This window comes from Dama dama, chromosome 15 (assembly GCF_033118175.1).
Source record: "Dama dama isolate Ldn47 chromosome 15, ASM3311817v1, whole genome shotgun sequence".
In the NCBI taxonomy this organism is placed as follows: domain Eukaryota; kingdom Metazoa; phylum Chordata; class Mammalia; order Artiodactyla; family Cervidae; genus Dama; species Dama dama.
The window spans coordinates 90871439-90895360 of record NC_083695.1 but is presented as its reverse complement, the minus strand read 5'-3'; the positions used below and the strand labels follow the sequence as shown (position 1 = coordinate 90895360).

The 23922-nt window shown below is 48.3% G+C and overlaps 1 protein-coding gene across 1 annotated transcript; it reads right to left on the bottom strand.

The window, feature by feature from the left end:
• Positions 1–61: 61 nt before the first annotated feature.
• FANK1 (fibronectin type III and ankyrin repeat domains 1) lies at positions 62–23137 on the bottom strand. The gene is made up of 11 exons (XM_061161353.1): positions 23134–23137; positions 22734–22911; positions 18181–18305; positions 10472–10553; positions 9220–9294; positions 8369–8434; positions 5065–5230; positions 2184–2327; positions 1579–1656; positions 1438–1482; positions 62–1332 (listed from the first exon to the last, which is right to left on the bottom strand). Exons 1-11 carry the CDS (start codon positions 23135–23137, stop codon positions 1267–1269), a joined length of 1029 nt encoding a protein of 342 aa, XP_061017336.1. The 3' UTR covers positions 62–1266.
• Between the last annotated feature and the right edge of the window lie 785 nt (positions 23138–23922).

Sequence of the window (23922 nt, the reverse complement as noted above, 5' to 3'; positions counted from 1 at the left end):
AATAAGCATTTATACGAAAGGTAGAACACTAGTGAAACAGCTAAGAGGAGGACTGCATGAGACCCATGGTTCATGGGATTCTTCAGACAAGGACTCTGGAGCGCGTTGCCATGCCCTCCTCCAGGGGATCTTCCCGACCCAGGGATCGGACCTGCCTCTCCTACACTGCGGGCAGATTCTTTACCACTGAGCCACCAGGGAAGCCCATTCTATGAGCAGTATGGAACAAAGCGGAGAACTGCCAACATCAATAAAACTGATTGTGCGTTTTTGCCCCATGCCCTTCCCCCAAAGTTTCGGCACTTTTATTACCTGTGAGTTGGTCTTTCCCTGCAGAGAAGATTCCTGTCCTGGGCAGACCTCTGTAGCCCATCTTCTCTCGGGACCGAGTTAACCAGCTCGTCTTTCTGGAGACACAAAAGGCATGTGGTCAGCTAGCTCCCTTCTTTGCTGATTTTAAGTGTATCCGCCGAGTTCAAGCACCAACACGTTTGTGTCTGAGCCCCCAGGCAGCAGACCTGTCCATTCCTGTTGTCTCGGATCTGAGCGATCACCATCAAAACCCTTTCTGCTCTGAGGACTCAATGAAATAAAACTCCTCTTTGGCAAAGCTGTCAGCAGGCCGGCAGGCCAGGTCTTTCATTGTCAGGGCCTGAGTCTATGCAAACACGTCCTCAGACCAGGCTGTTCGAAAAAGCCTCCTCTAACAGCAGAAGCGGAGTCTTGAAATATGTATCTCGTGCTTTGATGTGAGGCCAACAGCTGAGCAGAAAACTCTGCTCGTGGCCTCCTGGGCTTTCTGGAGGAGCGTCCCTCCAGGAGGGAGCACCACCTGGCAACACGGCTGCAAGGCCTTAGGTGGGGAGGGAAGGACAGAACTGAAAACACACAGGGGTGGGAATCTCCACCGGCTCCCGGGGTGGCTCGGAGGACAGACAGCTTGGAGGCCGGGGGCGGGAAGAGGGAGACCGGTTGTGCATCTCCATCTCCAGGACCTAAATATTTTGTTTCACGTGTAACTTCAAGTTCAGGAGAACATCCTCATCCTGCAGACGCCCAGTGAAAACACCACCGCCATGCACGTTTAGGTAAAAAGGTGTATTTCAAAGTGGGAACAGTTGTATGTTACAAAAGTCACTGTGACTCTTCAATTAAATAAGTAACCAAATGTGTAGCCCTCAGAGACGCAGAATTCCTTCTCTCCAGTTCAAGTCCCGCTTTGCTTTGCTTCACTCGGCTTTGAGAGGGAAGTAAGAGGCGCCCTGGTCAGCGAATAGATGACTTCTTGGGCATTTGCTTTTTTTTCCTTTCTTCTAACAGGGAGAGGACATTCTAGATAAACAAAAACAGGTGCATGTAATCCAAGGATTGGGGTTTTTTAATTTTTTTTTTAAATGCTACAAAGTTAGCCTCAACGGGCAGCAACAACATCCCAACCTGTCTGTCGAAAACTCTGGCCATCTCGAGGACGCCTTTGCCAAACTGAAAGACAAAAGCAGAAAAAACAAAAATTCTTTTGGGCCTCTGTTCCCTCCTCCCTTCCAGGGAAAATCTTGAGATGGAGATGGAGTCACATACCTCATTTTTCACACTTGCATCTGCCCCTCTGTCAAGAAGTAACTGGACTAATTCTTCGTGGTTATTCAGCACAGCCACCTAGAAAACAGGTCAACAGTGGGGTGTGAGCAGGAAGGGGATCTCAGTACAGGCAGGTCCGGCACATCCACCAGCAACACCCTCAGAGGCAGAGCTGACAGGGGCCACCGGGACTTTGCAGGATGGGCGTGTGGACCCCACTGCACAGCGCCGGCAAATGCAAGGGAAAGGGAGAGGAAATCTGCTTCCCTCCATGTATGACGACACATCCGAGGCCAACCCCGGACAGAGAACAGCACTGCTTTGTTCCGATCCCAAAATGGCCCCAGAGACTGGGGTTGGCAATGCTTCAAGAAATAGTTGTAAAAAGACTACAAAGATACTAGACTGGGCTCCACAACACCCCCCCCCCAAAAAAAATGCCATGACGACATCACCATGTCTTAATTCACAGGCCAGTGGGGAATACATATGCCACCCAAACCTGGTGCTTTTATGCAGCTGAGCTCAAAAGAAGGGCTCTTATGGGGCAGCTGTGACATTAATCCCACACGTCAAGCCAGGCTGCTGCGTGGAATAAGTCGTACCATGAGAGGGGTCTTCCCGTCTTTGTCCTTCACATTCACGTCTGCACCTGCGTCGATCAGCAGAGAGGCAACCTCCCGGTTCCCCGAGACTGCAGAGACTCTCATGAGTGGGGTCCACCTGGAGCCAGCGTCCACGACGTCCACCTGAGGAGCCCCAGGGCGAGTGGCTCTCAGCCCGCTTTCCTGTCCTGCACGTCCCTCGTGGGACACTTATAAATGTCTACTTGCCCAAATTCCCCCGACTTAGATAGCAGTCTTTAGGGACCTAGTGATGATCAGCTGGACTGTGCTGACTTTGTTCACATTTACACAGCGACCATCTGTGTTTGGACCGCTTTAAAGAGTGCAGAGAGGCCCCAAGATGCCTCTCCCCACCCATCGGCATCTTCATCTACACTGTGTTCAAATGGAAAGAAGATGGAACAGAAAAATGAACATAATCCCCTTCTCCTTGGCCCTACGTGAGCTGCCTTATTTTCTCCTGCCTAACTTTCCTCTCCTGTTTTTATAGTTTCTGCTTCTTATTTTAAGTATCTTTGTAAGCAACTTTAAGTCCCTTCTGGAACAAGACAGGAATATAAACACCCACCCTGATATTTACCGATAGGTATTAATTTTAAGCAGAAGAATCACAAGTAAATACAAAGCAACCAGATCTCTGACATGAAGTCCAGCCTGAAAAATTAGCCAACCTAATGCCTTCCAAAACAAGAGCTTGCCTGCTAACAAGATGGGCCATTTCCCAATAACCTACCCTACACCAACATCTCGCAACTTTGTGCTTTAAAAGACATTTTAAAATAAGAGAATGTAAATGTCCCCTCCAATTCCGTGAAGACCTCATTAATCCATGAGGCATGGTACTGAAGTAAACATACACATGTGCACACAGATGGATGCCTGGATGCATGCATGCACATGTGCGCGCGCGCACACACACACACACACACACACACACACCTCTAATTCTGTTACAGAAGAATTACTCAAAGAAACCTATAGCTTTAGTAAAACATCAGACCAGAATAACAAACAAGGAACTGCCAGAAGAGCTTTAAGACCTTGCAGGTGATTTGTATGTTTGAGATTACCCTCTGCAACACTGTTAAGATTTGCAGCTCTTCCTCCTGCAAATAACAAATAACCTTTCTGAGCAGCAAGCTTGGTTACAGTTAAATAGTAATGAAATAATTGCCTGAAATTATAGGGTGCTGTATACATTTTCAGTGCACTCTGCTGCACATTTTCTCTTTGGGTCCTGAAGGTGAAACAGGGGTTGCTATTTTTATTCCTGGTTTACACGTGTTTAAACCAAACCTCAGAAAAGTCAAATGGCCTTCCTGAGGTCACATGGCTCATTAAATGTAGAAATGGCTCCCCATGGAAATAAGTCACACTCAGTACAGATCATTCGATTCAAGCAGAGGGTGATGATGGATTTGCTCCCAGGCCCATCCCACCATCGTGCTGAGATCATCTACCTGCCACTTGCCGGTCACACAGAAACCTTCAGTGGACACATTTATGGAGCTGCAGTTCTACAGAAAAAGATGGTACTCACCCCAAATGAGTGTGTCTATAACCGAAGCCCTACACTTCCAAAATCCCAGTATTTAAATGTCGACAGCAGAGACCTGCCCTTCTTTCAGCAAAGGTCAACCATCATTTTCAACCACAGACTCTTCCTGGGTCCGAAACATGAGCAGAACTCATCATAAACCAAAGAAGAGGAAGGTGACTGTCACTCCCACCCACAGCAAGTATGGGCCGGCCCTAACCACCAAGGCACACAGGCTAATCCTTTTGACCTTTTGTGCGTATTTCTATAACAAAGAAAACAAGAAATGTAATAAAAGGGATTTATCTTAATGACTGAGGTATTTTTCCTTCAAGGAGCCCTCTCCTCAGCACTCTATAACCAGTGAGATCCCACAGCTTAAGTCTTGCTTGCCCTCGGTCACACTTGAGAGACAAACTGAGCAAATCTACAGACATCTTCCAGGAGACATAACTCTCCTGCTTCCAAGTTTATTTTCCAGGTCATCAGTTTAACTTCTCAAAACCCTGCACCATCTGGCACTCACCATTAGGACAGCATGTTGTCCATCTTTCCTTATTTCCATGCCCTACAATTTTTATTTAACTTCTTTGACGTCTTGAACTGAAGTTTTCAAAGTTATCAGCAGTTACCATAATTGACCTAATTCTATTTGCCCAACTTCAAATATGTATAGACGTCGAAACAACTCTAATTCTATTTGACAAGTAGGATTTGTACTTTCTGATGACTTGAAACCAGAAGCAACACCTGCTTTGAAGCAAAGACACAAGAGCTGGAACACTCTCTTTTTGATATAGCGTTTGCTCTTTGGAAATTTTTTGTAATGATTCATCTTTAAAGAAAAGAATAAAAAATAATCTAATTCTAAAAGCAATAAGCTGCACTGTGACTCTAAGAGTTCTGAACATCTCGGCGTGTCCAGCCCCTGGGACAGTATCTGGTATGTGGTCAAGACACAATCAAGCTCTGTTGGCAGATGGAAAGAAAGAGATAAATGAGGAAATGAACAAAAGAAAAAACAAAGCAGAAGCAACATCAGGTCCAGCTTTGCATTCATTCAGCACGGTTTCCTTTTCCCCCCATACAAGTTGAACCTCCATGACGACCTGAAGCCTCACTATCATAAAAATCCTATAATGATCTTTTTTTGGTCCCAAGGCTTCAGGAACCTTCTAGCTCATAAGTCAGAGAACTTCCTCCAGCATTGCTAGGTTCAACCAATCAAAGGCATCTCCATAAGGTCCTACTTCCCCTGAACCCTGTGGGACAGCATCTAGGTTCCTAACTCCACGTGTGCCGCTGACGAGGAGGGCCCCATACCTCACAGCCGTCGCCTATCATCCACTCGATCACGTCGCAGTGGCCTCCGTCTGCAGCCCAGTGCAGAGCTGTGCAGCCTCCCAGGTCTCTGGTGTCCCAGGAAGCACCGTGTCTTCGGAGATACTTCACAACATCCAGGTGTCCCGCATAGCATGCGAGCATCAGACTGCAATACAAGGCAGAAGAAAATTTGGCCATTGAGTGCAGTCACCACACTCAGGTCCATATTTATCCTCCCTGGTTTAAACCTAAGAGAGAAATCCTAATTTGGTGCAAAAGTCAAGAAAATTATTCACATAACATGTATGTGTCTATCAACTAATAAACTGACTGTGGTATATCCATTCAATAGAATATATTTCAGCCATAAAAAGAAAATTAAGTACTGAAATAGGCTACAATGTAGATGCACCTTAAAACATTATGCTAAATAGAAGCAGCCAGACACAAAAGGCCATGTGGTGTATTAGTTCATTTATATTAAATGTCCAGAATAGACAAATCCATAGAGACAGATTAGTGGCTTTCAGGGCTGGAGGGAGAGGAAATGGAGTGTGACTGCTAATTAATTCAGAGCTTCCTTCTGGATTGATGAAAATCCTCTGGAATTACAGAGTAATGGTAGTTGCACAACTTTGTTAATATATTTTTAAAGGCTGAATTGTACATTTTAGCAAAATTAATTTTATGGCATGTGAATTAAACCTCCAAAAAATGAATAATCACTGTAATTGCATAAAATGTCACATTTAAAAACACCTACCAGTCCATGATGATATTTATAAGAGGAAAAGAAAAAAATCTCACTAGACACTATTAGAGATAACCATTAAATGAAATCCTTACTCTAAATATTGGTACTTGAAAGAAAATAAACATTTTATTGTGCTTAAAATAAACATTTGTGTCTTGTTTATAGAATAAAATGGGTCCATCCTCAGTTGGTGGGGGAAAGCTCTTGTTAAAAGAAGACTACCAGCGAATAAATACAGGAGGAATCATGGAATCAGAAAATCACTTTTTGGCAAGTCCCAATTAAACAATTGATTCGGGGAAGGATCATGGTGGATGCTAAAATTTTTGTATGAAAGGTTAATGGATAATAGGATATTCCCATGGTACTGAATTCCTAGGACATAGATTATTTTCTAATTGCGATGGGAAACTATTATCTTTACAAAAGAAGGATTTAGCTGTTATACCCTAACCAAAGAATCTGAACTAGAATATCCAACTGTGGGACAACCTGCATCACAGCCCTGAAAACTGAAGTCACAACATTGGCCCCAAGATGCTCTTGCTAAAGCTGTTAACCTGAATCAAATCAATCTGTTCAACCTAATTTTAACTTTATTAGGAATAACAAACAAGTTAAATGCCTCCTTCACACCGAGGAGACACTTGAGCAGATCACAAACATAGGGCATCTTCTAAGATAGTTGATCCCATCTCCTCAAAAAGTCATTGCTATAAAAAAGAAAAAAAAATTAAGTACAAAAAGAGAGGATCAGTCTACACACACACACACAGGTTTTTACCTTTAGTCTACTTATGAGAAGTATTATATTAAGAAGTTTCCTAATCAAGACACCTTTACCTTCCCTACATGATCCCCTTAGTTGGAATGGAAAAGACACATAAATGTCTTCACATAAAGACATGCAAATTGCTTTCTTTCTACCAGATTTTAGCAATAATGCTATCCTCTGTAGCTTTCCAACTTCTCTCCACTCTGGAAAAGTTCAAGGTTACTATCAGTACCTAGAAAATCTGAACAAGCTCATTAGTAGAACAGACAAACCACAGAACCTATTTTGGAGGTAATCTTTTTAATATATTTTCCAGTTTATTGTATGGATATGGGTTATTTCAGATGTTCTGCTTATTGGGTTGATTTTAATGGTTTAAATTTTCTCTAAAAAAAAAAAAAATAAGTACCCATTTCAATGATTTGATCAAATCTATTTTAAACACAAATGTACCACTTTCTTTTCATGTGTAAATTTTCTCTATTCTGTTATGAGTCATTTCAGATTTCTAATTTTTTCTTCTGAGATTTATAAGAAATTGGTCCATTTTATTTCTCAACAATTTTTATTTTTAATCAATTTCTATTTTTAAAAAATTCATTTTGGGGGGTACCTCTCAGCTTTTTCTTTTCTTTTTCCTTTTTATGGCACTATTATTTTTCTTCACATGCCAGGATGTCTGACTCTAGGTGGGTGACCACACACCATTGTGGTTTAGTTCCAAAATGACCTAAGAGCTACTTGAAACACTGCTGTTTACACACATATGTGACTGTTTCAATGTTACTAAAATCTGTTGCTGTCCTATGTCCAGAGAGTGCAGGAGGCAGGCTTTCTGACTTTGGAAGTTGATGTTCTCTTCATAGCCAACCAGGCATGATCAGGGTCTTCTAGCTACTCTTCACAAGCCAGTCTGCAGTGCAGATGCCTTACTATACATCTATCACATGACTACAAGCTCCTCGAGCAAAGGCTCTGCATTTTGTTCACTGTTCTACCCAAGTGCCAAGCAAGGCGGAGCCTGGCATGTGGTAGTCATTCAGTAACTATTGGTTGATTTGAATTAATTAACAATCACTAGAGTTCAGTCAGTTATATCACTCAGTCGTGTCCGACTCTTTGCGACCCCATGGACTGTAGCCTACCAAGATCCTCTGTCCATGAGATTTTCCAGGCAAGAGTACTGGAGTGGGTTGCCATTTCCTTCTCCAGGGACTAGCTGGATGACTAATTTTAAGTCTTTCTAAAAAATTCTCTCATCATAGGAACAAGTTTGTGAGCATCATGTTGTTTTCATAAACTTCTCCTGTGATGCACTCGGTCCTTCCACCTCAGGGAGGTTCTTCAGTTCTACTGTCATGATTGTTCGTTTCTCTAGAAGCACCTAAGACTTTCAGTTAATAAAGTCCGGCGAAATGCAGTGAGAAGCCTTAGGGAGATTCGAAGTGTCACAGGCACTCACAGCCAAATGCCCAGCACACAGCTGGAGATAACCATTTCAACATCCAACACTTACTGAGCGTGGAGAGTGTGCTGGGCTCTGAGCTAAGGAGGGAAGACCCATTATAATAGATACCCCCGGAATTACCCTGTTGAATGTAACAAGTAACAAATGAACAAGCCAGCTCTTGAGTCACCATCCTTCCTTTGGGAACCTATCACATCTCAGTACTGTCAAAAGAAACAAGAAAATATTGGGGTTCAGTGAAAAACCCTCTGGGAGTAAGCCCAATAACACAAGCATGGGGACCACTTAGGGCAGGTTCCACACCTACCTGTCCTTGCCACTTCCATTTTGCAAATTCACATCTGTGCCATGAGAAATGAGGATTTTCACAAGCCTAAACAAAACAAATTTCAGTACCGCTGGATAAGCAGCTGTGATGAGTAAGAACCCATGATAACCCAGGAAAAATGAACAACTCTCTATTTAAGATCTATCATGGCAACACACTCTCATCTGTCTTCAGAGGCAGCTGGCTTTAAAGACCAGGTATTATTAAGCCGGGAAACCGCCTCTACACACCAAAAAAAAAAAAAGTTTTTGCCCTTTATGTGAATTATTCATTGAAAACAAAAAATTTTTACCACATGAAACAAACCAGAATATCAAACCAACTTGTCACTTTAATAGCCATTTGAAATGTTTTCAAATGGTAGCATTTAATGGGAATTCATTTTCTATTTCTTTCAAAATGGCATTTTAGTAGTGAAAATATAAATATGATGGAAAAAATATTAGTATTTATGCTTATCTCTGTGTGGAGTAGTCAAAATGGACTGTGTCCGCGGAAACTTTATCTGAGCAACCTATCAGAGAAGTTTGTTTTCCAGAATGAATAGCCCTCCCCTTTTCTTTATGAAGAAATTAATATTCCAATAACCAGTTTCCCCAGGCCATATAAAATACCTTGCAAAATATCATTGAAATGGCCACCTCTCTTCTTTACCATGAGATTATACATTATAGCCTCCCCTGCATGTTGTTTGATGTTATGATAAGAGCCACTGAGTTGGTGTTCAGCCCCCATGTGGCACAGTTTCGGAAAGAGAACCCCCACAGCCTTTCCCCTCCCAAACAAGGGGCTCAGCCCTTCGCTAAGGGGTGAGCAGGGAAGGACCATACCTGGTGTATCCTCTCTGGGCAGCGACCATCAGGGCAGTAAAGCCAAATTTATTGGGAACATCAACCTTCACGTTGCTTGGGGAAAACGAGAAAGAGAGATTAACGCGCCTGCGTCACTTCCATGGATTCACAGCTGTCCTCTCTTGCAGAGCACAGGCGGTTAGAATGGTTCATTTTCCTGAAAATTCCAACTCCTCCTGGGCCATTAAGTTGTTGTTGTCTTAGACTGCCCTGCCTAATACGTTAAAGGATCCAAATTCACAAGGAAAGAGGAGGAAATTGCTGTAATTTCACTTGAAATAGGCATTTTCTCCAATGCAGAACCATTATGCAATTCGATAAAATCCTCCACCAAAAGCAGGCCCCCCTAAACTACGGAGAGGACACAGTGTCTGCACTGCGGGCTCTCGGCTCCTCCCGCCACACGAGCCTGGAATGAGGGAGAGCAACAGTTCTCCCTTGATCCCGTCTCACCTACTGGGCATGAAGCTCTGCTGCTCAGAGAAAAAAGCCAAGCTCTTAAATAGCAGCTTTGGAAGCTGTGGCTTTTTGCAGGAACCTTCTCTTCTCCAGAGCCTCAATTCAGAGATGACCTGTCTTCTAAGTGAAAGTTGCTTGGTCGTGTCCGACTCTTTGCGACCCCATGGACTGTACAGTCCATGGAATTCTCCAGGCCAGAATACTGGAGTGGGTAGCGGCTCCCTTCTCCAGGGGATCTTCCCAACAGGGATCAAACCCAGGCCTCCCACATTGCAGGCATTCTTTACCAGCTGAGCCACAAGGGAAGCCCCATCTTCTAAGACACTCAAAACTATCAATTCAAAAAGGGTCTGGGTAACATCGCCCCCTTTTCATTTGGGAAGCAGCTGTAAGTAGCCCATCTGTGGCATTCACGGTCACCATTTCCCCTCTAGGGTTTTATCAGTCACTTGAATTAGAGACAGCTGATTGAGTGATTCCTTAATTTCATCAGGAATTAGACATGGGCAGTTAGGGGTGAAATTTGCCCAAATGCTATGGCATATAAGCAAGAATCATAAGTTATTTCTGGGAAGAAAATGAGGCACCCAGACTTGGCATTTCTGTCTTCAATGTTCATTAAATAATGGCATTTATGCGGGGCTTTCTACGACCGTCCTTATGAACCAGGCGGAACTCACACCAGTCACCTGAGATCAATTCTGGAGCCAGCTTCTGAGCACTGCTGTGAATTTAAACAGACCTAAGTGTTTAAAAGGCAGAGTTCTCTCACCCTCCTTGCAGTATGTGCACCAACAGATCTTCATCGTTCACGTTGACAGCTCTGTGCAAGTGTTCGCTACTTATGGGTTCTCCTGAAGAAAGTAGATGGAAAGCAGTCATCCAAAACATAATGAAAGGAGATTCATTCCAGCTCTATTCCTCCTGCGGCCTCGAGTGGAAGTTCATGTTCACCTCTAAGGAGACACTTGGCAACTTCGCTGAGTGTCTCTTACATGACACACTCCACTCCTCCTCTACTGAAAAAAGACCTTGTTTTCACATATTAAGAGAAGAACATTTAGACTGTCCTAAAGGCTTGGGACGTTTTCAAGTAATAAAAGTACTGCTGTGTGGATGTTATTTTGATATTCGAAAAATAAACCTTTCAGATTTCTTAAGACTTCATAAACGTCTCCTATGAGCAAGGGAAAGCTCCACCATCATCACGATGGGCTGGTTTTGTTTGCCAGGGAGTCACTAAGCCATGTGAACAACAAACAAGAAAAGACAGATGGTTTTAACACTGGGAGCCCACCACGTCAGTCCTTCCCTGGGAACATAACATCCACTTCGGCCCTGTGGGGGCAGAAGGGCTCGTACCCAGAGAGGTGGACCCAACACGGTGAGAAAGCCCCACAGTGGGGGCAAGCCTGCCAAGTGGCGGAGAGCCAGGGAAGGATTCCGAGAAACAGTAGAGGAGCAACGGTAGGGAGAAGAGAAGCCCTTTGTGCAGTGACTCCTCGTGAGAGAGAATGGGGCCGAAGTTCACAAAGGAGCCATGTGAGAGTGCAGAACGTCCAGCAGGACGTTTATTTCACGGCTTCACATGTTTCAGCTTCCATGACTTTCTGCCTTTGTCGATGATTCAGTTTAAATGAAATAATACAAAGCACTAGACCAGCACCTGCACGTTATTTAAGTGTCTTTAGTGGTAAGAAAAAAAAAAACCCACATGCAATACAGGAGACGTGGGTTCAGTCCCTGGTTGGGAAGGTCCCCAGGAGAAGGGAATGGCAACCCACTCCAGTATTCTTGCCAGGAGAATTCCATGGGCAGAGGAGGCTGGTGGGCTACAGTCCATGGGGTCGCAAAGAGTCGGACACGACCGAGCACACACACACATGCAGGTAACAGTGATGGAGTGGCAGGTGCCCTGGTCCCGAGCAGCCTACCTTTCTCCTTTGCCTGATGTCCAACCTCCCACACACAGGTAGCATCCTACCTGCCCCCACAGGCATTGAGCTGATAATCCCTGGCTTCAGTCATCTCAAAGGGCTCGTTCATCTAACAAATGTCTTAGGAACTTAGTCGGGTATGGATGGGAGAGTTGGACCATAAAGAAAGCTGAGTGCCGAAGAATTGATGCTTTTGAACTGTGGTGTTGGAGAAGACACTCGAGAGTCCCTTGGACAGCAAGGAGATCAAACCAATCAATCCTAAAGGAAATCAGTCCTGAATATTCATTGGAAGGACTGATGCTGTAGCTGAAACTCCAATACTTTGGCCACCTGATGTGAAGAGCTGACTCCTTAGAAAAGACCCTGATGCTGGGAAAGATTGAAGGCGGGAAGAGAAGGGGATGACAGAGGATGAGATGATTGGATGGCATCACCGACTCGATGGGCATGAATTTGAGCAAACTCGGGGAGTTGGTGATGGACAGGGAGGCCTGGCGTGCTGCAGTCCATGGGGTGGCAAAGAGTCGGAGATGACTGAGCAACTGAACTGAATTAAGTAACATCCATGCCCGGTCTTCAGTCTAGGGGCCACCAGAGAGAAAGAGACACACACAGGCTCCTCTCCTGTCCTTCACGCTGTGGGGCTGGCTTTCAGCTGTTATATTCTCAACTCTGAAAGAAAACATCCCCGGCAACCTTCTTCTCGCGTTGCACCTCACGCTGCCTCCTGGGGCTCACCCCACACCTTATGCTCCCTCTTATGTCCAGCCTGCAGAAGTCCCTGGTCACCTGTGCTGGTGGAGAAACTGGAGCCGCTTTCCTGCTGATTTCCCTGGACGACTCTCCCTGGACAGAGTACAGGCTGGGAAACAGTGGGGCAGAGGAATGAATGGATCGCTATCAGAGTGACCTTCAGCTGAAACCCTTGCTTCTGTTCCGGTAAAATAAATTTAAGCCAAGTGAAAATTGTTCTTGAAACAGCCATGTTGTCTGCTTGAGCTTGCCAATCTCCTCAAGGTGTCTCAGCTATGTTATACATCCTTTTCATCCCACACATAGCTTTAGACCCAGAGCCTTAAATAAAAGCAGCAATGATAAGGCATTGGAGGGCAAGGCCCACAGCTGGCCCTGGCCTTTGGAGAGAGGTCATCTCAAGACCCTTGGTTTCACGAGGGGCGATGGGAGGGCACAGAGGTTTGCACCAGACTTTGTGGTGAAGTCTGGTGATATTTCTGGTTGTCACAACTTAAGGGTTGGTACTACTGGCATCTAGGGGCTGGAGGTCAGGGATGCCTCTAAACACTCTGCAGACCAGGGTAGCCCCACAGCGTGAATTATCCAGCCCCAGACGCCGACAGTGCAGAGGCTGAGTTGAACACTAGAGTTGGATGGACTTAAAATGGTCTATCCTTTAGTGAGCAAATAAAACCCAAAGTTCCCTTTCCCTCTCCCTTCCTGGAAAGGAGAAGGATGGTGTGGTGGGTAAGTCCGTTATTGCACCAGAAGAACCCCACCCCTGTGAATCGCAAACTTCAATTACCACTAAAAACACGAAAATACATGATTTGCATGGAATCGTTTAGAGGAACATAGGAAGTGCGTTAGTCGCTCCATTGTGCCCAACTCTTTGCAACCCCATGGACTGTAGCCCGCCAGGCTCCTCGGTCCATGGAATTCTCCAGGCAAGAGTGCTGGAGTGGGTTGCCATTGCCTTCTCCAGAATTGTCTAAAAGAACATAGGAAGCTCATCCTATTTCTACTGAATTTTAAAGTACGGTATCCTAACTCGATCCTATTAACTGAGTCTAGGACTTTACACAAAGCTTTTAGATTCTCCTTCAGACCACAAACCAGGACAAGAAAGGCTGAGGGAGTCATTCAAGGAAGGAGTGTGGGGCTTTAATAGATGCTGACGTAGCTGACCAGTCCACTCTAGGCTTCCACTCTTACTAAATGCTGGGTGCAAGCAGACATCTTAAATACACACCTATGAACAAGTGTGAAGAGGAACAGAAGGCCTAAAGCCTAGAAGCCTTCAGGAACAGGTTGACTTCTTGGGATTTGAAGGAAAGTCCGAAAAGCACACACAGCCTCCAGCACAGTACCCCCTGACCACCTCCAGTCCACGTCGTCCCTCTTCTCTGCCCCAGCACACCTCTCCTGGTGCGGGCACTCCCCATCCCAGCCAAGGAGCTCTGCGGCAGGCAAATATCAGAAAATGAAGGAAGTTCATTTCACGCTTAGACACTTGACGACCATGCATAGCAGAGACCAGGGTATCACGATATGAGGATGTAATTTAAATAAATGTACCCCCGAGGCTCAAACGGTAAAGAATCTGCCTGCAATGTGGGAGAGGCAGGTTTGATCCCTGGGTGGGGAAGATCCCCTGGAGAAGAAAACGGCAACCCTCTCCAGTATTCCTGCCTGGAGAATCCCATGGACGGAGGAGCCTGGTGGGCAGCAGTCCATGGGGTCACAAAGAGTCAGACAGGACTCAGCCACTAACACAACACACTGCCTGTCCCAGCTTCTGGAAGGGGTCATCAGCGCCCTCTGCACTCATTCTGAGAACAACAGGACACGTCATGGAAGAGAAGGAAAACAACACAGTTGCTCACCATGCCCTGGTCTCTGAGCTCCAGCAAAAGGAAGCAGTAACTGTCATCAGGGATGGAAGTTCTGTCTCAGCATTAACTCACTGACCCTCTCAGAGCCCTGCCGGGAAGGCAGAGAGGTACCAAGTGTGACCACCAGCCCCAACAGGGACCACCAAGGCTTGAAAGGTCTCACTGGTCACAGGAATTGGCAGAGAAACAGAAAATAAATTCAAACACTCCTATTTGCAGGGCACAGCAGCTCCTCCCACTCCCACTCTAGGCAGGAGTCAGGAAGAACAGAGAGGAAATTCCAGGGTGAGTAGAATGTTTCAGTTCACCGCCCCCCAAGCCCTTCAAGACATCACGGGCCTGGTCCAAGGGACGGCCATCAGTGTGTGCAATGGAATATGACAAAGGCAGCCTTTGCATCTGTGGGTCTGTTTGTCTGATGTTGACCCCAGGTGTCGCAATTCCAAATACTGAACTGATGCTGCCGGTGGTGAAGACACCCGTGGGCATACACGTGTGTTAGACTGGTGGCACTGGTCAGGCGGGACCTCGGGAGAGGATACCTGGCCAGGAGGAGGAGGGGACAGAGAAGCATTTGGGAAGCCTCAGCTCACGTTCTCTAGGAGGGTCATTTAGCTGCAGATGTCCCGGCAGATATTGAAGCAGCATGATAACACCTTTCCTGGTGGAATTTAAGTCTCTATTAAAAACAGTGAATAAATGATGAGTTCATTGGGGAAAATATTTGCCAATTAACAAGCAGCAGCTGTTTTTCTTTCTTTTTAAGGGCCCAACTGATTAAAATTGCATGCCTCATTTAAGCAAGAGTCTCGTGTACTTTACCTGGGAAAGGGAAGGAAAAAAAAAAAGGCTGAGCATCCTTTATTCAAACAAAGTACATGCTTTTGTGATTCATTAAAACACTTTCAAACCGAATGCAAATTGTCAACGCACAGAAGCATTTTCACTTGTTTTATATAACGTGCACATTTTTAATTCTTTGTTTAGCATGATCTGCCTCCTTAAGAGAGTCTGCTTTGTATATTACAGTAACAGCCTAAGCGAGCAGCTGCCAGCCAGAAGGAAGAGGTGCCCGATCCTTCCCACCCAGGAGAGGGCCCTGAGGCCCGGCGCGTGTCCTGGGTGCAGGCGCATGCACTGTGGCCTGGAGCCCGGCTCCCAGGGCGTCTTCACCAGGAGCCTTGTCTCCAGCCCACCCTCGTCCCTGCAGGAGGCCTTGTCTCTCGACCCACAGAAGCCGTGGACTGCAGTGACAAAGGCTGTGGACCACTGGACCAGTTATCCACGGCTGCCTCTCCAAAGTCCACTCGGCAAGGAGAAGGCACACCTGGCTTGCAGGCACCACCACTGTCAGCTGATAGACCAAGAGCTATGGCGGGTGGTGGGGGGGGGTCCTCTGCCTTCCTAGAAGAACTCCAGACGGTGCCTTGACTGGGGTCTCTGTCTTCCTACAAGAACTCCAGACAGTGACTCCCTGTAACCTCCAGCCACAAGGCCCAGGAGCCCCTGCCCTGGCTTCGGTGGGATACTAAGGATGCCAGTGGCCACCAGCGGCCTCTCTGCACCCAGTTCCGCTCACCTGGCAGGTTCAGGGGTGTCTCCCCAACCAGCGGGAACCAGACCCATCTCCTGAGACACAGGAAAGCAAGTCGAGCCAATCAGATCATCTCCTCCTCCTCCTGGTTCTGTCTCGGGGCATTTTGTTCACTATCCGCCCATGCGTGTCTTAAGGATCTTCTATAATTAGACATGACTAACCCATCACCCTCGGCCTTCAGCACACAGGAGGTGGGAGCCAGGGAAGACAAATGGCTTTGTAAAATGAGGCGATGGAGTGTTGCGAGAGGTGCGGAGACCCTGAGACACGGCTCTGTGCTGGGGGAGGACCCGAGCGCCCGGCAGGCCAGGGGCAGCCCCACGAGGGCCCGCCCGGAGCAGGGCTCTGCCCCCAAAGTGGACTTGACAGGCCCAGGAGTGGAGGGGAGGGAACCCCAGAACGCAGGGGTGGAGCCACTGGAGGGCGGCGGGGAGCTGAACGCTGGCCTGGGGGAGCCGCCTGCCCCAAACCTGGCCTCCGGAGCCCCTGTTCACACGATGGGCTCCCTTCGCCCACGCTTCTCCTCTCTGCTTTCCTCCTTTCTCTGTGCCTTCCCCCAGTGCACGAAGAACTAACACAGGGTCTGCCTTTTCTTTCCCCTAAAACATTCCAGGAACTCAACAGGTTCCATAGAAAAGCAAGGGCGTTCATCCTCTCCAGCTTCAGAGCCAAGCCGTCTTTTCTGACCAGAATCTTCGGAATTGACCATTTCATGTCAAAAACCTTCTCTGAAACTATATTTCTTCACAATCAGCTGAGCACCGTTTAGGGGGTGTACACTATGTCACCACTCTTAGCTTTAACTAAATTCTCAGCTTGCTAAACCGAAACCTAACCCCCTAATGGCCCCCATGTAATAGAAGCTGTTATGAACCAACTCAAAATCCGAATGATCTTTCCTGCACACGAAAACTTCCTCAAGTAAAGGCCTTACAGACACAACTGAAACTCACTGAAAACTTATACACCCGTATTCAAGCCAAATGCTACACTGAGTGAAACTTGAAAATAATATTTAACTCACAAGAGATGGATTCCCTTTATGCAACCGAGAAAAGGTTTTAGTGAGTGGGCTGGGAGGAACACTTTTGACCATTTTAATCTTCACAGAATTCTAGTTCAAAGAGGTCACTGCATTACACACACACACCTTCAAAATGCTTTAAAATACCGATCACGGGGCTTCCCTGGCGGCCCTGTAGTGAAGAGTCAGCCTGCCAGTGTAGGGGAAAGTGAAAGTCGCTCAGTCGTGGCCGACTCTTTGTGACCCCATGAACTATACAGTCCATGGAATTCTCAGGCCAGAACACTGGAGTGGGTGGCCTTTCCCTTCTTCAGGGGATCTTCCCAACCCAGGGATCGAACCCAGGTCCCCCACATTGCAGGCGGATTCTTTACCAGCTGAGCCACCAGGGAAGCCCAGCCGGGGGGCACAGATTCAATCGCGGGTCTGGGAAGATCCCACAGGCCTCGGGGCAACGAGGCCCGTGCTGCACAACCACTGAGCCTGGGCTCTAGAACCCGGGAGCCGCATCTACAGAGGCCTGGGCGCTCTGGAACCTGTGCTCTGCGGCAAGGGAGGCCACCGAAACGAGAAGCCCGCCACGGTGATGAACAGTCACCCCTACACAGTGCAGCCTGAGAAAGCCCACGCACATCCACGAGGACCCAGCATGGCCCAAAATATATAAACCTTCAAAAGAGAAAGTATGATCACAGAAAATACTTGCACTCCTAAATCGGCCCTGGGCGAAGACGCGGCCTCCCCCCCCGCCACCCGCCCCGTGTGTCCCCACCCACGTGTCCCCCCCACCATATGTCCCTGTCCACGTGTGTCCCCGCCCACATGTGTCCCCACCCACGTGTGTCCCCCCCCTCCGTGTGTCCTCACCCACAGCATCCCCAGGAGCCAGGTTTATGCGTCCAGTCATGACGATACACTGACGTTGTCTCAAAAGGACAAAATGCCAAGCGGACCTCTCCCCTGAGGTCACCCAGGCGGCAGCCTGCTTCTCGGCCTGGGAACCCTTGGGGCGGCCCACAGCCTGTTTCCTAAGAAAGGTGACTCCATCCCTTTCTTCCTGAATGTGCCCTCCCAGGGCAGCGCCGGCACAAAAACAGGTCTCACGTTTGTTCGAGCATAACACGACTTCCCTTGTGGGATGGCCAGGCCCGGCCCGCAAACAATGGTATCGCGGCGTTCAAAAACGGAGCGGTTTCTGCGTCCGGTCAGGCCGAGCAGGAAGCAGAGCATCTTCCCCTTCACGCTGGCCGGTCACCGTCAGACAAAGGAGCTCCGCGTTCTGATACTCACGGGTCGTGGACACGGAGACCACCGGGCTGTAGGCACACTCTCCGGAGGGGCTGGTGACCTTCAGCCGGAATCGGTACAGGGTCCGCGGCGCCAGGCCGTCCACCACGTGCTGGGTCGCGTAGCCCCTGGGCGGGAGGGAGACTGCGGTGAAGACAGCAGGTCATGGAGGCAGCGTCCTCTCGAGCTACTAGAAGGGCGGGTGGAAGGATTTCTGAGCACTGACCCCCCCAGTACGGAGCTCACCTGGATGGCCGGCCGTCGCTCACCTTGGGCTGAACTCCTGGGCACAAGGGACAAACCAGGTGTCCGCTCCTGCCCCCAGGTGCCCTCCACCCCAGTCTCCCTCCCGCAGGGCGGACGCGCAGCTGGCCCGTGACTGTGTACATCAAGCCCCCACACGAGAACCTCCAAGCTGTGGACTTGCAGAGACGCGAGCGTGTGTTCACGTGTCCAATCATGCCGGTTGTTAGTTCCCGTGTCTGGCGTACATTGTCACGTGTGTGCACCCTCTCTCTACAGGAGGCCGTGCTCCTGTGTGCTTTTGTTTGCTTAGTTATGTATCATTCACGGGAAAAGCGTGACAAGCCTGCTACAGTCCTCCAGAGCCGGCTGTCTTGGTTGAGAACCGAGGCTTCCTTTGCTGGACTCACAAAGTGGACTTACCAACTCGCTCTGAGAACGGACCTCACTCGTAAGTAAGGGACTTACTGTACTGTGGACAGACGATCACCTTGACCCAGGATATCTGTCCTCAAATGGCAAAGTCTCACAACTAGAAGCCAAGCTCGGCAGTCCGAGAGCACACATGAGCTGCCTGGGGCGGGCGGGGGGGGAGGGTCTCGAGCAGGCGGACGAGGTTGTCCGGGCAGGAAGGGGACGTGAGGAAGAAGAGGGTGTGAGGAAGGAAGGAAGGGACATGAGGAGGCAGCCTGTGGGGAGACGGGCGGTGCAGGAAGGGTGCTCTCGTCGCGCCCCGCGGTCCGTCTCAGCGGGGAATCGTTTGCGGGAAGTGGAGGCTGAACGCTTGGATGACAGAAAGCTGGCTAGAGGCTGCGACGGAAACCTGCAGGCCTCTGGAGGCAAGGGTGGGGATCAGAGCACTTGGAGCCGCAAAAGGAGCCCCGGGAAAGGCAGGCAGGCCGTGCTGCCGGCTCAGAAGGTGCCGGGAGGCAAGGCCAGGGGCCTGTGTCCAGCTCGCCACACTTTCTAGGACGCCAGGTCTCCAAAAGCCCACGGATTTGTATGTCATCCCAGCGGTGCCCCCAACCTCGAGTTGTCCACGGATGCCCCCTGCTAGCCTCTTTCTCTCACATCCCGTGCCTGGTCCACCAGCAAAAGTTTTCAAAACAGTCTTTAAAAAGCCTGAATTCACCAGCGTCATCTCCCACTGAAATTATTACAGACGATCCCCAGTTTGTCCTCCCTGCTGTGGCGGCCTCGGCTCCTCCCTCAGCAGCCAGAGTGACCCTCCTGGGGCGAGACCACCACGCCCCTCCACGGTTTAACGGGGCCCGGCGGCTTCTCCCCTGGCAGAGGGGCAGCCCCCGGGACTCCGGGGGTCTCCTCCCTGGCCCAGCCCCTGACACCCCTCTCATTCACTCCACTGCTCAGCGTTTCTGGAACTCCAGGCATTTTCACCAGCTGTGTCTTCTGCCCGGGACGTTCTTCCAGACACTCACAGATCCCCCTCCCTTGCTCCTTCACACAGATGTCACGCTCAGTGAAGCCTCCTTCACCTCCACGCCAAGCCCCCGGCTTTTCTTCCTTGGTACTCACCACCATCCGACACACTCTTGTGTTTTCACTTCTGTCCCTTCCTTATCATTCCTATTCCTCATCACAAGGGAGGAATTAGGGTCTGTTTGTCCAGTGTCGTATCCCCAGCAACCAGAACAATGCCTGGCGCATAGTAGGTGCTGACTGAATGAACGAATGAAATGCATGATGGGGAAAAGACTCTTGGAGGAATTTAGAGGGGTAGATAATAGGAGAGCAAGGGGAACGTCTCAGTCAAGACAGAACCTGACTTGGATGGAGGGAAGGATGGAGTGGGGGGAGATTGGTCTGAACAGGGAAAACAGCTGAACACACGTGCAAGACAAGGCATCGTCCAAGGAAGTGAAGCAGATTTCACTGGAAGGTTCGTGCTCAGAAATAAGAGACAAGAAGAAAGCAAGCAATGGAAACACCATTGCAGACAACGTGACGAAAAGAAGGTTAAAGAACAGAATGAACCTAGCAAGGCTGAAGGAAAGAATAGAGGGATGTGGACAATTATACCAGCCACTGCGGCCGGCGGGAGGACCTGGGCACTCAGCAGTGACAGCTCAGAAAACATCCTCCGTGCAACCTAGCAAGGGATGTGCCGGAGTCGAGTGAGAGACAGCACATAGAGGACGTGCAGAGGGAGAACTCAGAAGCCCGGTCACGGGCTGCGAGAAGGAGCGCCCGCGTCAAAGACCACAGCCCTGACCCTGGACTGGCTGGTGGGGCGGAAGGACAGACACTGACGTGTCGAAACGAAGTTCTGAAGTCCACACGCCCGGGGTCAGGGAGTCTAGATCACCGCTTTTTTAAAGGAAGGCACGTCCTAGTTTTAACGATACACCTGGGGGCAAAGGGACGGACCCGAGGAAAGAGGTCCAGATTAGCACGGTCTCACTCTGCCACCTAGCGTCAAGGCTTGTGCTAATCCTCTGAGACAGCCTGAGCGTCACAGCCGTGGTTCGGGGCTGGGGGTCTGAAGGCCTCGGGACAGGTCCTGCAACGCCAGGCGAGCTTCCAGGCCAGACGCACTCAGGTCTCTGAGAAACCCAGGCTGGAGGCCAGTGGACATGACCGATCACCCAGCAAAGGAGATATGGAGGCGGGAAGTAAAGGAGCCCCTAGGAGGGTCCCGCCTGACGTCTCCAAGCTCGGCTCATGGCACCAGGAGAGACAGGAGGAAAGAAAGTGGACCTTTTCTCTATATATAGGGATACTTGTTATATCATCATTCATGCTTTGGGGTGGGTTTGTTTTTCTCAGGTAAGTGTGTGTGTGTGTGTGTGTGTGTGTGTGTGTGTGTGTGTGTGTTTTTCTAGGCACAAAGAATCAATCATCAAACCGCAAGGATACCGCGGTTTGGGTATGCGCCCGCACCACAATGCCACCTTGAGCGAAGTCCAGCCAAGCGCTGCAACTGTTCTGCATCGCAACTGCATCATCGCCAGGATCCTGGCTGTGACTCCGCCCTATGGTTCCCCCTGACGCCCCCACTGGGGAAAGTGTAAGAGGTTCGCAGGATCGCTCCGTAGGATTCCTCACAGCCAGATGTGAAGCTGCGATTATGTCAAAATTAAAAGTTTCATATAAAACCATACTGGTTCCTCATTTTCAGTCTTCTTCCTGAAACACAAAGTCATTTTACAAGCAGTAGAGCTGGCAAAGGAAGAAATAAGGATTGAAGTAAAAGCTAAGGGGAAGGGGTGAAAAATGACTTCTTGATACAGGTATTTTGAGCGCCTCCTATGTGCCGACACAGGGAGAGAGTCTGAAGCAAAGCAGGAATCTTACCTGCCTCTCGTGGAGCTCAGATGCTGGGGCGGGGGGAGACAGGAAATGAAGGGACCAACAGCAAAGTGACTCCAGCAGAGCCAGACGTCATGAGAAAATGAAACCAGGTCACCGCAGAGAGGAGAGCGGGCTGGAAGGACGGCTACCTCGGGGAACCTTTTGAGGAGGGGCCAGTATTTGACATGACACATGCGTGGTGTGGAGGAAACAGCTGTGTTAAAAACAGAAGGAGCACTTCACCGGTGGCGGAGTGGATAGGAGTTCGCCTGCCAAAGCAGGGGACATGGGTTCGATCCCTGGTCCCAGAAGATCCCACATGCTCCTGAGCAACCAAGCCTGTGTGCTGCAAGTACTGAACCCGTGCTCCCCAACTACTGAGCCTGCATGCCTAGAGCCTGTGCTCTGCGACTAGAAAAGTCATCTCAGTGAGAAGCCAGCCTACTGCAAAGACGAGTAGCCCCCCCACTCGCCACAACGAGTGAAAGCCCGTGCAAAGCCGTGAAGATCCAATGCAGCCACAAAAAAATAAAAGAAATAAATAAAAACAGAAGGGAACACATTCAAGGGGAAGGCGAAAAGCCAGGCCCTGATGGAGGCGAGAGGGAGGTAGCAGGTGGGTTGGAAGAGCCAGTGAGGGACCAGTGATGCAACATAAGTGTCAGGGAGTTGTCACACCTGTGCCCAGGGCAGCCTGATGGGAACCTCATGCAATTTCATCCAACTCTCCTCTGATTCTGTCTCCACATTTTGGATTTGAAATATACTCCATTAGAGTATTTCAGAAGCCTACAGAGCTCTCAGAGATCTAGGCGGTTTAATTTCAAAGTGACTGCTCACCCTTCTTTTCCGAAATTCATCCTTCACAGAAAGAATGAATGCAAATGATGCTCTCTCATCCTTTTAATTTCAAAAAACGAGTCTTCCTGGAGACAACAGAAACCAATCCAGCTAATCGAGAAACCAAAGCAAAATATTAAGCAATTCAACATTGCACCTACGTATAAATGATACCATAAGTGTGCAGTTTGGGGTCCTCTTCTTCGATAGAAAACCTGAACCATTGCTCCTGGGGCCCCTGCCGCTTTGCTTTCTTCTCCAGATCCCAGTATAATTCAATGCTGTGATGAGTCACTTTGCCCACAACAGGCGGATGAGGCTTTGAGGATGATGTGATTTCTAGAAAAGAAAAAACGATACAGTATTTCAGGGCCCTTTTCCCATAAGGACAAGAGAGACTGGCTGAGTGTGGCTCAAAGATCAGCTGTGTTTTCCTCTACATCAGGCATATAAGCAGGAACGTCTCCTTATGGTTTGAAGAACCTTGGAAAAGCGTTAAGTGGTAGAAAAGCAGCTGATGAATGAGCTACCACGTTCATCAACGAGGAGACTGCATCTTACCCATCGACCGCACACTTCATCCACGGACCATTCCGAAAGGTTGGTTAACTTATGGAACAAATTAGGGTTACTCTGAGCTGATGAAACACAGTTTGCTGCTATCATCCTTCAGTGAATTGGCTGGTAAGCAAAGTCAGTAGACAAATGAAATCACTGGTCCAGATATTCGTAACACAAGATGACAAAGGGTTGATATTGATTCTATATAAACAGCTCTCACAAACTAACCAAGGGAAAAACCCAAAGGGGTAATAATAACAACCAGGCAAAAGATGAGCAGTAGATGAAACAGTAAAAATAACCAACAATTTCCAAAAAGACATTTATATTGCCTAGTAGCCACAGAAATGGGTAACGATGTCAGACACTTAAAAGGAGTTTTATAACTATTAGAAGTGACCATGTGGGGAAGGGACACTTATACATTGGTTGGCAGGGGGCGGGGTGTGGAGTATGAATTCTAGCCTTTTTAAAAAGCAATAAGGCAGCATCTATTAAAATTAGAAATACATACCCCCTCGTCTGCAACCATGCCAGTCTTGGTAGACCGTCCTGCAGAAATCTGAGCACATAGGGACATATACGTGGTATGAGGACATTAACTGCTACAGCGTTTAGCCAATTACAGCAACAAAGGAGATGATCCATTAATAAAAGAATAGTCAAGTAAATGATGGTATGTCCATAACATGGACTATTACATGGCCTTTTAAAATAAATTTGTTCTGCACTAGATGCCTTGAAAGTATTTCCAGAAGGTATTGTTGAAGCAGAAGTCAAAATGCAGGA

Coding starts and splice junctions, on each gene's coding strand:
- FANK1 (XM_061161353.1), bottom strand. Junction 10,554..18,180: donor GGTCTCCGTGTCCACGACCC/GTGAGTATCAGA, acceptor TACTTTCTTCAG/GAGAACCCATAAGTAGCGAA. Junction 2,328..5,064: donor TGATAGGCGACGGCTGTGAG/GTATGGGGCCCT, acceptor GGGGCTCCTCAG/GTGGACGTCGTGGACGCTGG.